The 15,376-nt window shown below is 51.7% G+C and overlaps 7 protein-coding genes across 7 annotated transcripts; 3 read left to right on the top strand and 4 right to left on the bottom strand.

Moving 5' to 3' along the window:
• The first annotated feature begins 175 nt into the window (after positions 1-175).
• On the top strand, positions 176-2,962 carry BP01DRAFT_178286 (E3 ubiquitin-protein ligase BRE1). Its single transcript, XM_025570849.1, has 6 exons — positions 176-550; positions 678-821; positions 877-928; positions 986-1,533; positions 1,586-2,659; positions 2,726-2,962. Exons 1-6 carry the CDS (start codon positions 362-364, stop codon positions 2,897-2,899), a joined length of 2,181 nt encoding a protein of 726 aa, XP_025434203.1. The 5' UTR covers positions 176-361; the 3' UTR covers positions 2,900-2,962.
• A 476-nt stretch (positions 2,963-3,438) lies between these two features.
• On the bottom strand, positions 3,439-4,651 carry BP01DRAFT_354071 (urease accessory protein UreF). The gene is made up of 2 exons (XM_025574346.1): positions 4,395-4,651; positions 3,439-4,315 (listed from the first exon to the last, which is right to left on the bottom strand). The coding sequence occupies exons 1-2, from the start codon at positions 4,552-4,554 to the stop codon at positions 3,552-3,554; spliced, it is 924 nt and encodes a 307-aa protein (XP_025434204.1). The 5' UTR covers positions 4,555-4,651; the 3' UTR covers positions 3,439-3,551.
• Positions 4,652-4,899: 248 nt separating this feature from the next.
• Positions 4,900-7,474, top strand: BP01DRAFT_389499 (protein kinase COQ8). Its single transcript, XM_025577927.1, has 3 exons — positions 4,900-5,795; positions 5,854-6,136; positions 6,204-7,474. The coding sequence occupies exons 1-3, from the start codon at positions 5,019-5,021 to the stop codon at positions 7,298-7,300; spliced, it is 2,157 nt and encodes a 718-aa protein (XP_025434205.1). The 5' UTR covers positions 4,900-5,018; the 3' UTR covers positions 7,301-7,474.
• A 166-nt stretch (positions 7,475-7,640) lies between these two features.
• On the bottom strand, positions 7,641-9,173 carry BP01DRAFT_290047 (alpha-mannosyltransferase; the record flags this gene model as incomplete). Its single annotated transcript, XM_025571601.1, has 1 exon — positions 7,641-9,173. One exon carries the CDS (start codon positions 9,171-9,173, stop codon positions 7,641-7,643), a length of 1,533 nt encoding a protein of 510 aa, XP_025434206.1.
• A 643-nt stretch (positions 9,174-9,816) lies between these two features.
• BP01DRAFT_178340 (uncharacterized protein) lies at positions 9,817-10,582 on the bottom strand. Its single transcript, XM_025570850.1, has 2 exons — positions 10,314-10,582; positions 9,817-10,243 (listed from the first exon to the last, which is right to left on the bottom strand). Exons 1-2 carry the CDS (start codon positions 10,485-10,487, stop codon positions 9,911-9,913), a joined length of 507 nt encoding a protein of 168 aa, XP_025434207.1. The 5' UTR covers positions 10,488-10,582; the 3' UTR covers positions 9,817-9,910.
• Positions 10,583-11,317: 735 nt separating this feature from the next.
• On the top strand, positions 11,318-12,907 carry BP01DRAFT_289831 (putative Snf1 kinase complex beta-subunit Gal83; the record flags this gene model as incomplete). Its single annotated transcript, XM_025571594.1, has 3 exons — positions 11,318-12,042; positions 12,198-12,795; positions 12,860-12,907. 3 exons carry the CDS (start codon positions 11,318-11,320, stop codon positions 12,905-12,907), a joined length of 1,371 nt encoding a protein of 456 aa, XP_025434208.1.
• A 699-nt stretch (positions 12,908-13,606) lies between these two features.
• kae1 (O-sialoglycoprotein endopeptidase) lies at positions 13,607-15,064 on the bottom strand. Its single transcript, XM_025572504.1, has 2 exons — positions 14,617-15,064; positions 13,607-14,403 (listed from the first exon to the last, which is right to left on the bottom strand). The coding sequence occupies exons 1-2, from the start codon at positions 14,966-14,968 to the stop codon at positions 13,676-13,678; spliced, it is 1,080 nt and encodes a 359-aa protein (XP_025434209.1). The 5' UTR covers positions 14,969-15,064; the 3' UTR covers positions 13,607-13,675.
• Positions 15,065-15,376: the final 312 nt, after the last annotated feature.

The raw sequence follows: 15,376 nt of genomic DNA on the forward strand, positions 1-15,376 counted from the left end.
TATGGGGGGAGAGGGGAAGAAGGGGAGAAGGAGAGGATGTTTGAATAATGGATGAAAGAGTCTAGATGCTCGGACCTGCTGTACCGGGGAAAGTGGGTGTGGTCACGTGGGAGGCGCTAGGAGACGCCAACTTCGAGACCGAAAATCCTCCTGGCTTCCCTTGAGTCTTGCTTATCTCAACCCTCTTATGCCACAACGAAATCCCTCCCTCATTCACTAAACATCCTCATTCTCTCCCCCTCCACATCCACGCCACCATATCTTTTTCATAGTCGGATCTTTCCCCCCGCAGTTTCGGTTCCCGGCTCGTTGCTGCTCAGTGGTGACGGCCTCTAATTCACTTATGCCTCTGTAGCCACTGATGCCGGCCGCCGAAGCATCCCCCGTCGCATCTTCCGATTCCGGTTTTGTCACAATGGAAGACCGGAAAAGAGCCGCTGCCTATGATCACAACGACTCGGCTCCACCATTGAAGAAGCAGGCGACTTCTGTCAATGGTGGTAGCAAGCCGCACCCCGATGCTGACATGCCCTGGAAAGATGATCTCGAGGTGAGTGCCCGAATAGCCCACGTGGGTGTCAACTTACCCCAAGGGTTACCCTAGAAACCCTTTCCAACGCCAAAGTCGATCGTACCGTGATTCAACCAGTGGAGATACTGACGTCTTTCCGTCACAGCGATTCCAGAAGGACGCGATATGGCGCCAGATGCAGGAGTACAAACGGGAGAAGGTGTCCCTTGAGGCCAAGTTGAAGGAGTTGTCCAAGTCCACCGCCTACCATAATGACCACCTACGTATTATCGACGCCTGGTACAAACAAGTGAGTAGATCACTGCATTTTGCTCGCTCTGTGTTCAAGGCTGATACTTGTTAAGTTAATCGATGAGATTAAAATACTCATGGGTGCCCCGGAAGAAGATGCCAAGGGTGGGTCCGCCGGGAGGCCACCAGTTGCTGTACACTCAGGCACTAACCGTTCCATAGACCCTTCATCTTTTCAAAGCAGTCTCTTGTTCGACGACATCGAGCACTTTGAGAAACACCTCAAATCTCGGTCGGAAGACATACGGAAAATAATCTCGAGCGTTTCGTCCAAATCCGCCAAAGTCTCGCCCGAGGTCTCAGATTTGCAAAGCCAACTTGCAAAGAAACTAGCTGAAGAGAAGGCTACTATCACTGATCTCGAGAAAGCCTTGTCTGAAAAGCAACAGTTAGAGGAGAGTTTGGAAGAGGCTTCTTTACGTTACATGGTCGCTGAAAAGAAACTTGATCGTGCTCGAAGCGTCACTGTCGCCAAATTAGAAAAGCAGTACATACTGGGTGCTCAGCGGCCTGGGGGTGATGGTGCATCTGGACAACGGGAGGAGCCGTCGGCCTCCAACGGCGCAACCCCGAGTGGTGAGCGGAGCCCGGCGTTGGATGAAGCACACAACAGGCTTGCGGCGATATCAGAAAAGCAGAAGGAACAGCTTCAGAAACTTGAGGCCGAGAATGCGAAATTGCTAAGCCAGATCACTGACTTGAACATTAAGGTATGCTTTACGCATGCTTCGTTATGCCTAGCAAGCGCTAACATGAGCGTAGCATACACGATTGACGGATGACGATTACGCCGGCACGGACTTGTTCAAACAACTCAAGTCCCAATATGACGATGTTGTTACTCGTGTAAACCATCTAGAGGCGACTAACGTACAACTTCGCGAAGAAGCGGCGAAACTACGGTCGGAACGAATCGCATATCGCAACCAGGTCGACGAGGAGACGCAGGGTGTGATCGCTGAAAGAGAAGCGCAATTGATGCGGGCTGAAACGGATCTGGCACGGATACGGAACGCGCGCGATGAATTATTGGCAGATCAACAGATGCGAAAGGCTGCGCAAGAGCAGGAGAAAATTACAGCCATCAAAGTTCAAGAATTTGCCGATGCCGGCCAGGCTCGAATCGCGGCTTTGGAATCCGAGGTGGAGCGACTACGTGTCGAAGTCGAGAAGGAGAGGGCTGCTGCACCGAACACCGATGAAATCTCGACCGAAGAACTGCGCACTCGATTTCGCAATTTAGAACGTCAATATGCGATGCTTAACACCGAATTGTCTTCAATGCAGGTTGCCTGCAAAAAGTACTCCTCTCTGGCTTCACAGAAGGTTACTGATTTTGGGGCCTTGGAGGAGAAGGTGGCACGTCTCATAGCAGAGAAATCCAAGGCTGATCAAAAATACTTCGCCGCGATGAAAAGCAAGGAAGCGCGGGAGCTGGAGGTTCGCACTTTGCGTATGCAGAACTCAAAAAGCTCAGATATTGTCTCGCAGTTGAAGGATTCGGAAGTCGCAACTCGAAATTTGCTCGCGAACATGGAAAAGCAAGTAAGCGAGACGAAGGAAGCACTGAATACCTTAATCGCCAAGAATCACGCTGCACAACAACAAATTACGGAACACAACATCACAATTGAAGGATTGAACCGGCAAGTGGCGGATCTCAAGGCGTTGTCAGCATCCAAAGATTCGGCACTTTCCAGTACGGCCAGCGCATGTCGCAAAGCCGAAACCGAAGTTGAAGGCTTGAAGGCTACCCTGGCGGACACCAAGAAAAGTCTAGACAACTGGAAGAATAAGAGTCTCGGCAATCAGTCCTCCGAATATGAGATGCTGCGGGTTAGTGCCACACTGATATGTATATCTATTTAGCAGAACTCCCTTTGCTGACATCATCATCTACAGACGCTTGCTCTCTGTACAGTTTGTCGCCGGAACTTCAAAAACACAGCGATCAAAACTTGCGGTCATGTCTTCTGCAAAGAGTGTGTAGAAGAACGTCTCACCTCGCGCTCACGCAAGTGTCCCAACTGCAACAAGTCCTTTGGCAATAACGACTACATGCATATCACCTTGTGATCTGATGCAAGCCCTCTTCGTTCACAAACTTCGTGTATCATAAACTCTACCTTTCTCCTTCAACCTTCCCTGTTATCTTCCATCCTGCCCTTCTCTCTTCCGACCTTCTTCTTTATGTCCGTTTTATTACCCTTTCTTTCTTCTCTTATTGACCCCATATCTTTCTCTAATCATGGAAAAAGGCTCATGGTGCGGTGTTTTGCTGTGTTTCAGCAGGATAGGATTCTCAAGAAGGCCGGCGTTTGATTCAGGTCTGCTTTCGATCAGATATCTTCTTTGCATATTGGCCGGGTTGTTGGTCTTCGGGTTACCGGTGTGATTCCATTTCCTCGTTTCTGTCAGTGTTGTTTAACTCCTTGTTTCTGTTTCGAGGCGTCCTCCTTGGATACCCACATCAGTGTGTTCGAGCGGCATCTGAATGAAGATGGGATGAGGCGTGCAGCTCACATGTAAGATTAATATAGAAAAAAAACACTATACTGAAAGAAGGAGACCAAACCAAATGCTGATGCAGCTCAAATTAATATAACCTCCAGTACGCCAGTACCAAAAACTCTTGCGCTGAATTGCTATGGTATACAAAACCTACTCCTCCCTCTTACGCAAATGACACCAGGAACAAAAAAGCAAAGATGTCTAATCCGGGCTTAGATCACGAATTGAAGATACGGCTGTAGAGCAGCTCGTGCCTCCCAACCCACAGATCTAGCGGTGGTACAATCTGTCCTGCGTCCTCGACGGGGGTGTCCCACTCCCGCTCAATCCGTTCGGTAATCATGTCTTGGAGGCGCTGACTGGCCAGTACGCTCTGAGCCTGATACGGCCCCATCACCGATGCCCGCACCGCGGCGCTTAGCACCGCCTTCGCGTGGTTCACCATGAACACATACGCCGTCTGGCGGGCGTCCATGCCCATGGCTAAGCACACCACTCCCCACAGCGGCGCCAAATGACCTTTGGGGCCCAGCTCGTCCTCCGTGTCCGCGCATGACTTCAACGCGTGCGAGAACTCTGCAATGGCCATCACCGCGGCTGACGCGGGGGGTGTCAGGGCCGTCCCGGCGGCATAAGTGACCCGGAACGCGCGCTCCCAGACCCCGATCAACGCCCGTCCCTGAGCGAGACTTGCTCTCTGCGCGACGATACATGGCGTTGAGGCGTCCATGTCGTTGTCAAGAGTTTCCAGGTCCCCCGGGGATCGGTATGCGGCGAGCACGTAGGGGATGGAGGTGCTGGCCATGGAGGCGATGGAGAGTTTCAAGAAGCGGTGGAAAGATGCCACGGGGGTGACGGTGCGGGGCAGGGGTTTATTGTGGGCCAGGTACGACTCCAAGCCGCTGGAGTAGGCGAAGGAGCCGAGCGGAAGGGCGGAATCGGAGAGGAGGAGGAGCGCGTGCGCGGCAGAGCTCGAAAGTGCTGTCTTGTCTTTTAGGTTTGGGTGATTCAGGAGATTGGTGATTTGAGAGATCAGGTAACGATTGGGGGGTATACATACCTTTTGCGGGGGTCAGATCCTGGTCCATGTCGCTGTGCAGCGGTAGCGGCGTGGATGGGGAGGCCGAGGCCAAAGCTAGACGTTTCCTGGCATGCTGTAGACGGGATTCGAGATCGATGATCTCTTGCTCTAGGTCGCGTATGGTGATTTTGACGGCCATTTAGCGCTCAGGGAGTCTATCCACGGCGGGAGCGTGTTGGGGAGGGGAATGGCAACGAATGGGCAATTCATGATGCCTGGCAAAGGAGGGGGGGTGGATGGCGCTTTGTTATAGTGATTTGGCAAGTCCCCTTCTCCGCCGCGCCTTTTTTTTTTTTTTCGATTCCCCTTATCGGTCGATGTGCCGATAACGGGTCCCATCGGACTCGGACCTGACCGGGAGAAAGTGAGGTAAATCAAGTAAAGCCCATACGTAAGAAGCCAAGATTACACGGTGAGAGGCGGCAGAAAAAGCAAGCTTCCGGTCGCGTGCGGCAATCAATATATGCCTTTGCCTTGCCTTGCCTTCCAGGTTCTTCTCCGCTTCATGATTCTGAATAGAGACAATTCACTGCCACTCGAATCATGCGCAGTTAATGAGTCTGGGGTCCGAACCGGCTCTCATATACAAACTACGTCCGCACAATGTCGGGCAAACGTCTGTTGGACGTGATTCAATTGTGCAATGTCGCCGGTACAGTGGCGGCGAGACATCTCGCTATCCGCCAACGTCAAATAGATATATTCACTCGCACTTCTTCTCTCACCAAAGGGATCAAAAGCCAAGTGGATGGCCTTTGCTTGTCGGCTCAAGCTGCAGCCGCGCTGGCTAGACGATTCAACGAACCCGAACCCTCTCCTCCGTCCGATATATCGAGTCACGCAGAGCCGACCTCGAACGGCACCAGCAGTGCAACGACTGATCTCTCTCCCGCTCAGGCGAGGCAAGCACAACGCCAGGCCGAAGCCCAGATTCCTTCAACCGTGGCGGATCATAATGGAAGTGGACCGGCTAGTCCATTGAATGTCAGTCAGCAGCAGGATGTATTTTACGAGCCTTCTAAACATTCAACGGCGGGCGAGTCGGGCCTTCCCCGGATGAAACTTCCCAAGACCGCGAACGATACGCAAGTCGGCGCCGATAGTGAGATCAATGCGGATGTCTTTTATTCGCCAGTGAAGACTGCGCCGATGGATCAGTCTTCCACCACTGATACGACCGAACAGAGCGAGATTCCAGAAGAGATGATGAAGGATATCTTCCATAGTCCCAGGGTCGCAAGGATGATGTCTCGGAAGCCAGCCGTAGATTTGCGGTATCGGCAGACAGGCACAGTGTCTCGGGCAGAGGATGCAAGGCAAGTTGAACAAGAGAAAGAAGCTCGTGTTGTTGGGGAGATGGTCGCAGAAGCGGCCGCGGCGGTATGTTGGGCAACCTGAATCGATCCTGCAGACGACTAATGCTGACGTTCACATACAGACAGAACCAGAAACTGCCGCTGCTTTGAAAAATTCAAACACATACAAGATGGTTGAGTCTCGCGTGCCGTCATCTCGCATTGGCAGATTATGGCAGTACGGCGGATTGGCCACTTCCATGGCCTGGGGTGCCATGGGTGAGGGTCTCCGCAGGGTTACCGGTAGTCAAGCCGAACCGTCTGGATCCCTTATGTTCAGTGCTGGCAACATGGAGCGGCTTGTCGCTAAATTATCCAAGATGCGCGGAGCGGCTCTCAAGTTGGGACAAATGATGAGCATTCAAGGTATGCAATCTCAATCCCCATTCAATCCTCACACCCTGCCGCGGCTTAACATTGACAACTGTTACAGACACAAAGATGCTTCCTGAAGCTATCCATCAGGTCCTTCAGCGCGTTCAAGACCGAGCAGACTATATGCCTGCCTCTCAACGCGACAAGGTGCTAATCGAGAACCTTGGTCCTGATTGGCGCGATCTATTCTCTTCCTTCGATGACATGCCCATGGCCGCCGCCTCTATTGGACAAGTGCACTCGGCCGTTCTGAAACGTACCGGTCAACCTGTGGCTGTCAAAATTCAATACCCCGGAGTAGCCGACTCTATTGACTCCGACCTTAACAACCTCTCCATTCTACTAACAGCATCTCGCCTCCTCCCTCGAGGTCTCTACCTCGACAAGACCATTGAGAACGCCCGTACCGAACTCGCATGGGAATGCGACTACATCCGCGAGGCCGAATCAGCGAACCGCTTTCGTGAGCTCCTCCGCGACGACCCAGTCTTCCTTGTCCCTGAGATTATCCCCGAAGCGTCTGGCAAGCAGGTGCTCACCATGGAACGCTTGGAGGGTGTTGCTGTGACCAAGATCCAGGACTTCACGCAGGCCCAGCGCGACTGGATCGGCACGCAAATCATGCGCCTCTGCCTCCGCGAGATCACCGAGTTTCGATACATGCAGACGGACCCGAACTGGACCAATTTCCTCTATAACGCACGCACCGACCGCCTTGAGCTCCTGGACTTTGGCGCATCGCGCGAGTACCCGACCGAGTTCATCACCAAGTACGTCCGCACCCTCGTCGCCGCCTCTAGCAACGATCGAGAGGCTTGCCGCTGCTTCTCGCTCGATCTGGGCTACTTGACCGGTCATGAAAGTCAGGAGATGGTGGATGCTCACGTCACCTCCGTCATCACCATTGCCGAGCCCTTCATGGAGAGCTCACCCGATGTCTACGACTTCCGCGATCAGACGATCACCGATCGAGTGCGCGCCTTGATCCCTGTCATGATTCGCGAAAGGCTCACCCCGCCGCCAGAGGAGACGTACAGTTTACATCGGAAGCTGAGCGGCGCGTTCTTGCTCTGCGCTCGTTTGGGAAGCAGGGTTCCTTGCAAGGAGTTGTTCAGGGAAGCAATCCGGAGGGCAGACGAGAAGGGATTAAATTGACGAATCGTAAAGAGTGACCGAACATTGTTGTTCCCTTTCGAATGATGGGCCCTAGAAATGGATAAGCCGGGACAGGAGATCTCGACTTTTGTATATTAGGAATGATGTTGTTGTATGAATACTGGACATGAGTTTGGCACGTCTCATTCCCCGCAATGGAAATAGCATCTTTACAGGATATGTGCAGGTAAATGGTTACTACACCGCTATTATCATTACTCATCCAGGAGAGTCAAAATCTGGGGTCTCCGCGGTAGCTATTTAGAAGACATAAGTCCTGCAGTTCAATGGTAGCTGTTGCTTCTTATGGATCCGGCGGATCAAACAAACCTCGCATCTATCAATCCCACCATCGGCCCTCATATAGAGTTTTGTAGTACCTTTTCACCCTCTTACAGATCCCCGTCTTCCCCTTCCAGGCACGGAATTTCCCCTCCAGCTCGCACGCCGTCCACTGAATCTCTTCCCAGAATTCCCTCTCCACGTCCCTACCGAACCCCTGGATGATATCTAGTGGACCCGTCCATGCCCGGGTGAAGCGGCCATCATCACCTTTGGTGGGGTTGACCTCATGCTCATCGAAGACAGTCGCTGGGTCGAATTTGGGGTAGTTGGCGTGGACAAAGAAAGCGCGGGGAGGGGGACTGGCCGCAGTGCTAGTGATGAAAGCGCCGTGCCCTAATTGATGCTTCCGCGTATTGTCGCGATGGAGGTAGCGGCGGAAATCCTCTATAGGGTCGAACTGTACCATGGCGGATCCGGCGAAACCACGCTCCGTGGTATGACCGATCGCGCAGATGGGCTCGGAAACCTGGTAGTGCAATTCACCCAGGGTCATGGCGGCAGTGACAAAAGTTTCCTTGTCGCCTTCACCGGCGGCGCCTTGCGACAAGAGTGGGTAATAGAAGTCAGGGCCGTGGATGTTGTAGTAGGTGCTGAGGAGAAGGGTTCTCAGGTGGGTCTTCTTCGAGAGGAGTACCTCGCCGGATTCGCTGGACTGGCGGGTTGGAGGGTCGGGGATGGGTTGGTTGGTGATCTCGTAGTAGTAGGGCGATATGGTGGAGGCCCAGAAGTCGGGCCAGGTGATCATGCCATGAGTGATGAAGGGCTCGCTGGTGAAGAGGGACTCTGGGGGGGAGAGGGCAAAGGCGTCAGCGTCGAGAAAGAGTATCTCTTCAAAGGAGGAGAAGAGCATGGCGAGGAGCTTGAATTGGTATTTTTGGACCTGGGTCGCGTGCGGAATGGCGGAGAGAATGGCGGAGAGGACGATGCATTGCGCGTTTAGCGATGGGAGGACCTTGTCGCAGATGTAGCTCTCGTACTCTTCTTCGCTGGCGAGAAAGACTTCCACGGGGAGCTGAGAACCTGTTCGTCGGAGCATCCGAAGGGATATGACCAGCACTGGGAGGTAGGACCCTCCTGCGGTGGAAATGAGGCCGCGTGTGTTGCGAGTGTAGTTTAGTTGAGGGGGATTGGATTGAATCGCATTCACGAAGCCATCATGTGATCTGGTCAAGTCCTCAACGTCCATGGGAAGAAGATCGAGATACTCAGCTTGGTCGTCGTGGTTCGCCTGCTCGAACCGGATCGAAGGGGCCATTCCCAGTCTAAGCGGTGGCAAGCATTTCGGCTCGTAAGCGGTAAGCAAGGGTTGGAATTGACGCCAAAAATCGATGTGGCCAGCGAGATCATGGCGCCAGAGACGGTGGACCTGCTGATCTGATCCCGCATGACTGTTTGAAATGGCATGGGATCCTTCTTTTTGGCTGTGCCAGCGTACAAATGGTTGGCTGTAGGTTAACAAAAGCAACAGTGCAAGGAACAGTGCAAGCAGGAACGTGCGTATGCACAAACCTGCGCGACTTGGGAACATCGCTCTTACAAGAGTCATGGGACAGGAGACTCTCGAATCTGTGTATTTATGGTTTAGCGAGCACTGTCAATGTGATCTCCACTGCGAGCTGGTCACCCCTATCGCATAAAGGTTGTAAGATCGTAAGATCCACAATGGAGATAGTCCCGATCGATTCTCTGGGTTTGATGGTGTTGTCTGCTGGCTTGATGCTTCAACGACCAATGCTCGAAGTGGTCAAGGCAAATTTGAACTTAATCACTGTTAAGCACACACAATGCGACCAAAATAATTGAACATGTAGGCGGATGTGCATTGACGGGAAGCGACCATATGACGATAGCATGGGTAGATGTTGAGGATAGAAAAGGTGGGATTGATCCTCCACTCTGAGATTGTAAGCATGTCTGAATGTCATGAAGAGGGTGTATGATGCTATTGCAGTGCAAGATTCGCGGAACGGTCGGGTATGACGCTCACCATTATCTTTGTGTGCGTAATGTCACTATTCTTACCAGGCGTCGATGTACTGATGCGGGCCGATGGCCAGATTTGGTGCTGAGGTAGCATTGGGTCCCCAGGTTTTCCTTCGGCAGGTATCCGTATCGCAGGCTAATTGGCATTTGAGTCTACCACATACCTCGTTAATTGCATCGGTAACGAGCATCCATTGCATGAAGGCGACGGGTTCTCTTTACTCTATATTCGCATGGTTTGTTGTGCGCGTACTGTACTTTTGATTTATGTTCCTCGAGAATTTATCTCGAATGGCTCGAGCTTCGGCTAGCCTCCTCTTCCTCGACAATTATGTCCGCCAGAAGAGCAGCCTTTTTCAAGTCCCTCGAAGCTTGCCTTCCATGCCAAGCTGTAAAGTAATCATCCTCAGTACTGAGGTCGCTTGGAGATGGCGTTGTCTTCCCGGTGCTATCCAGGAGGTCATCATCATTTCCGTAGAATTTCTGAGCAGCGGTGCTCAGTATGAGGTTGACCAGTCGATTTGCCGTCTCCACGGTCAAAGTTGTTGTACCGAATAAGATCAAACCAAGGCAAATGCCTGCCAGTATGGCAGTTGCAAGGAAGACAAATAGGGCCTGTGAGCATCTCATGAGTCCCATACGGATGATGATCCATGAGAATTGAGGACATTTGATATAGACATACCTCGAGTTTGATCAGGAATTTCACAGGGAACAAGGCAATGTGAAGCACAAGATAACCCAGTGCTACGAATGGCGAAGTCAAGATGCGTAGCAGTCCATATGCCCAGCTCACTAGGTAAACAGTAAGATAGATTAAGGCATTGAATCCTCCTCGCAGAATTGACAGCCAAGCCATTAGCACAGATAATACTTGAGAGTTCTGCGGTTGCAATGAGCCCTACTTGAGGAGTCCAAGTATCTCGAAGATGATGCAATTATCGCGAACGTCGAGGGTTCATAACAGGGAGAGGCTGGTCATTTGCTTATATCAAGCGGTCTGGGACGGCAGAAACGCGGATATTCCCCGCGATGTTAGAGAGTACAGTACTATGACATAATATAAGCATGATGGAATGTTCCTGAAATACGCTGAGGTGGAAGGCATGATCTTAGAAGAGATCCGAAGACCTCATGCGAGGTGGGCTGTACAATACAACAGTAGAGCTGGCCGGAATCATTGAGTCTGCTATCTACCGGCGAACCATTACTAGCGACCGGAGCAAAAGCCGAAGCAAAGCGGGGACAGAAAGCCCTAAGCCCTTAGTACCCAATTCTGGACCAGACTTGGCTTCTTTCTCTGACTAGTACTAAACTAGTCTGGGGTCGAACGACATCGACATCATCAACAGCAACCAACCCATCGCTACCCACTCCCATTACAATAATCATCCGCTCGGTCTGGTGATCTGATCTTTTCAAATTTAAGATATCTCGGCTGCTGTCTTTCTTTCAATTGCTTCGCTGTATCTGTCAATCAATACCAAGAACTCTCCACCCCATTTGCCGATCTCCTAGTATTCTCGGAATTCCAATTACCCCTCCGCCTTCAGAGGCCGTCCTTGGGATGCTGGCATCTTGTTCTATGCGCCTTTCTTAAACATTCTTTGTGCAACATCTCACCACCATCTTGATAGTCTTCCATTTCTACCACTTTAGTCTCAAAGTGTCTCGGCAGAATCTGTTCTAATGGGTAACAATCCCTCTAAGGGCCCAGCCGGAGACGCCCAATCTCCCTCCGGTCACTCGGGCCCAACGGCACCTACGAGTGACAAGAGGGTACATCGTCGACCCTCGGTCAACACCTCGTCGGGTACCCCTAAGGCTTCCGCAGCCGACCCTTACGCCACCAGAGAGACCGCAAAGGGTTTTCCAACATCTCAAAGCCAAAACATCGTTCAACAGCGCCTACAGTCTCGCAATGTTGCCGACTCCGCACCACGAAACGCAGATCGCCCATCTCCCAGAAAGGCAGACTTTCGCGATGGAGACATCCCCTCGCCAGATCCTACTAATCCCGTACAAGTTCCTGGACCTCGAGCTGCTGCTGGGAATGACCCCATGGCGCCCTCTGGGGCGCCCCCCAACGTCTACTACAGCGCGTCGGTTCATCTTCAGCGCCCACCGCGGATGCCGTTACCGATTGGTGATGCTACAGCTGTTGGCCCAGAAGACGGTTATCTGGAGTCATTGTCCGTCGACCAGTTGTTAGACGAACATATTGAACAGAGACACCCTAGTCACGGTAGCACCACAGTTGAAGATGACGAGATACTGGACGAGCTGCAACCTTTTACGCCTAGCGGGATAGGAAGGGCAGTACCAACAACCATTGAGTGGACTGGCCCCGGAGACAAGGTCTACGTAACTGGAACATTTGTCAATTGGGAAAAGAAATTTCGTCTACACCGAAGGTACGTGACTACTTCCGCACGGGTGTCAGTCAGCGGCAAGCGGTCGCATGTTTTATTGTGTTGCCTTGGATAAGAAACCTTCGGGCTTCTACTTCTTAAATTGTTACTGTATGTTGAAACGGCTTCAATCGACTGACTGGTAATAATTGGGACAGTGAGAACAACCCCGGTGTCATGTCTGCTAGGTTGAATCTTCGGCCGGGTACCCACCATCTCAAATTCATCGTTGACAACGAGATGCGTGCTTCGGATACTCTTCCGACTGCGGTGGACTTCACCAACCACTTAGTCAACTATATCGAAATCAGTACAGACGACATTGGTCGGGGGCGGAGAGAGAGCGATAAGGGTTCTGTTCCCCCGGGTGTTCGTCCGCCTCAGGTCCTGCCCGACCCTGCCACTCCCGATCAGGAAGGCGGTTCTACTGTGGACGATCAATCCGACAAAGAAGAGCCAGAGGAGGAGATTCCCCTTGGTGATTTCCGCGGTATCATCCCACAATTTCTTCTCGATCTGGACAAGGAGGAAGAAGCCCCGGAGTATCAGCAAGCTGTTAATATCGTCGGGGATGCTCCAACGCCGCCAAGTCTACCGCTTTTCCTTGGTAAATCCATTCTAAACGGCACCACACCGATGAAGGACGATAGTAGTGTATTGAACTATCCCAACCACACCGTGCTGAATCATCTCGCTACAAGCAGCATCAAGAATGGTGTTCTGGCTACCAGTGTAACAACCAGATACAAGCGGAAAGTAAGCTCACTGTGCATGCTGCAATTACCTTTTCTCAGTGTGGTACTGACTCAGACTCATTCAGTATGTTACGACGATCTTGTACAAGCCAACCGGAGATATCTTGGAGTAAGTATAGATAGAACCATTCCCACCTACTGCTCTCTCCGCTGTATGGCCATCATAGTGTGCATCTACACAAGATTCAGCCCAGCACGGGCAACCTGTATTATGCGGAAAAGTGGCTCTTTGTATAACGCATCGATATGAACTAGATGATATTCAGAATCATGAACAGGTGACTTCGGTCGCGTTACATGGTTATGGAGTCTATAGTGCCATAGATCCATATGCATTTGAGCATGAATTCCAAGCACACTTGGGTCATGCGATATTTCAGACTTGCTTGGAAAAATAAACTTGACGTGCAGGGTCTGCTTCCCTGCGCAATATTGCTTTGGGTGTTTCAGGGTGATGCATGGCTAGCAATAAGGATGGGCCCCAATTTAAAGCCTTTTGTCCGATCTTGGGAGTTTCAGCCAACGGTGGTTACCTCGAAGCTTCCGGTTCCATCCATACATTTGGCTGTCTGAGATATACACAAAACTGGAACCTTTTGTCTACTGCCTTAGCTTCACAGGGTGACAGGTTGATCCGCAATAGACAAATTGTCCCTGATGATAAGTGCGACACTGTCTGACAGTCTTTGAAGCCTTTTTAGAAAAGCACGACGAGTCGAATAATATTTGCTCACCTGAAGTCGTGCTATTATCTGTTTGGCGACAATATAAGTGGGGCTTTGGCTTTCATGCGCCGGACCCTGCGGCCTTTTGAAAACAATTATCTATCCTCTATTACTATATCATAAAACTCATAACTCTTTGAAGAATCGGCTCTCAGATCAATCCCTCCATTTCACAAACACCTCGTCCGTGCGGAATCGTTGCGTACACGTGGCGTCCTTGATCGGCGTCCGGAAGCCAGTCTTGTATGCCATGAGACCGGCCTGAGCGATCATGATGCCGTTGTCGATGCAGTACCTTTCATCTGTAGCATGCACTGTGCCACCACGGTCCCGGGCCATGATGCCCATCATCTCTTGCAACCGCTCATTACAACCGACGCCTCCCACAATCAACACATCTTTCGAGCCCACATGTGCCATCGCCCGTTCCGTGATCTCAACCAGCATGGCATAGACTGTTTCTTGCAACGAGAAACAGAGATCTGCACGAGTCGGCTTCTCGTCATCTGCTGCCACCAGGGCAGGGTCCGCGATCTCCTCTTTCTCGTCCCATTCCCCATCGAGTCCATACTGTACGGCCAGCGCATCAATCGCCGCCAGCACGCCAGACATAGAGATGTCCATCCCCTTGACGGTGTAAGGTAGGTCTACGAGTCGCCTACCCTTCTTGGCCAATTGCTCGATGTTGTAGCCCGGCGCAGGATCATTAGAAATGTGCAGTGTGCGTGCGAAGCGATCCAAACAGTTTCCGACGGCGATGTCAAGAGTTTCACCGAAGATACGGTACCTCTGAGAACTATATGCGATGACCTGTGTATTCCCGCCGGAGACGTAGAGGACGACTGGATTTTGTGCACCGGTGATAGCCCGGCCCATTTCGATATCTGTCCAACTTAGAGTTAGCTATATGGTGGATCCAAAGTCCCTTTTCTGGGGGGAATGCATCATATATCTCCAAGGGATGGTTTTGATAGAAGACAAAGGGGGCAGATAAGTGTTAAGGGGGAGCCCAATGCGTCTTTCCTCACGAAGCATAGCACAACCCTTGGGGAGGAATCTTGATAACAACCATGCAGAAATGACGACAGTGTACATACGTCCAACGCAGTGATTAACTCCCACCAATTCCTTGCCCCAGAGTAGACTCAACATGCGCGCGGCAATGGCGCAACTCTGCAGCGGGGCGCCCATGCCGGGACCTTTGGTGTAACAGATACAGTCAACCTCTTTGACGGAAATGCGCGCATCTTGCAGCGCTTGCCTAACCAATTTTACCACCCAGGCGCGATGGTGGCGGGCAGTGTCCTTGGGGAGAAAGCCCTCGCCGGGAGGGGTGACATAGGTGTGCCGGACATTGGCGAGCACCTGCGGGATGCTACCATCTTCGGGGTGGAAGATGATGCCCACTCCAACTTTGTTGGCAGAACCCTCAATCCCAATGGCAATCATGATGCACAGTTTTACCGAGTATCTAGGATTTCTCGGGAGGGGAACAAACTATCACAAAAAAATGGAGGTTCGAGCCGGTTCACTGCAATGGTGGAGGGGCACTCAATTCGTTCTGGTGCAATTTTTCGGGACTGGTTCGGGTTTATCAGCAACGTTATCGATTGGTTGGCTGAGTCTGGGACGGCAAATCCGCCGCAGCGTTTATCCGACGGTACAAGTACCCAAGTACCGTACCTACGAATAGAACTGTCACTGTATCACTAAGGGTGCAGTACTAGTAGGTACTGGCGCTACCTCTCTCTACTTACTGAATCGTCGCTAAATCCTCTTCATTTTCTCGATCCTCTTTCATATTCCTTCCTCTCCTGTTCTGACAGTTTATCCACAACGTCATACTTCTCCCCGGCT

Source organism: Aspergillus saccharolyticus (assembly GCF_003184585.1).
Source record: "Aspergillus saccharolyticus JOP 1030-1 unplaced genomic scaffold BP01scaffold_5, whole genome shotgun sequence".
NCBI lineage: Eukaryota > Fungi > Ascomycota > Eurotiomycetes > Eurotiales > Aspergillaceae > Aspergillus > Aspergillus saccharolyticus.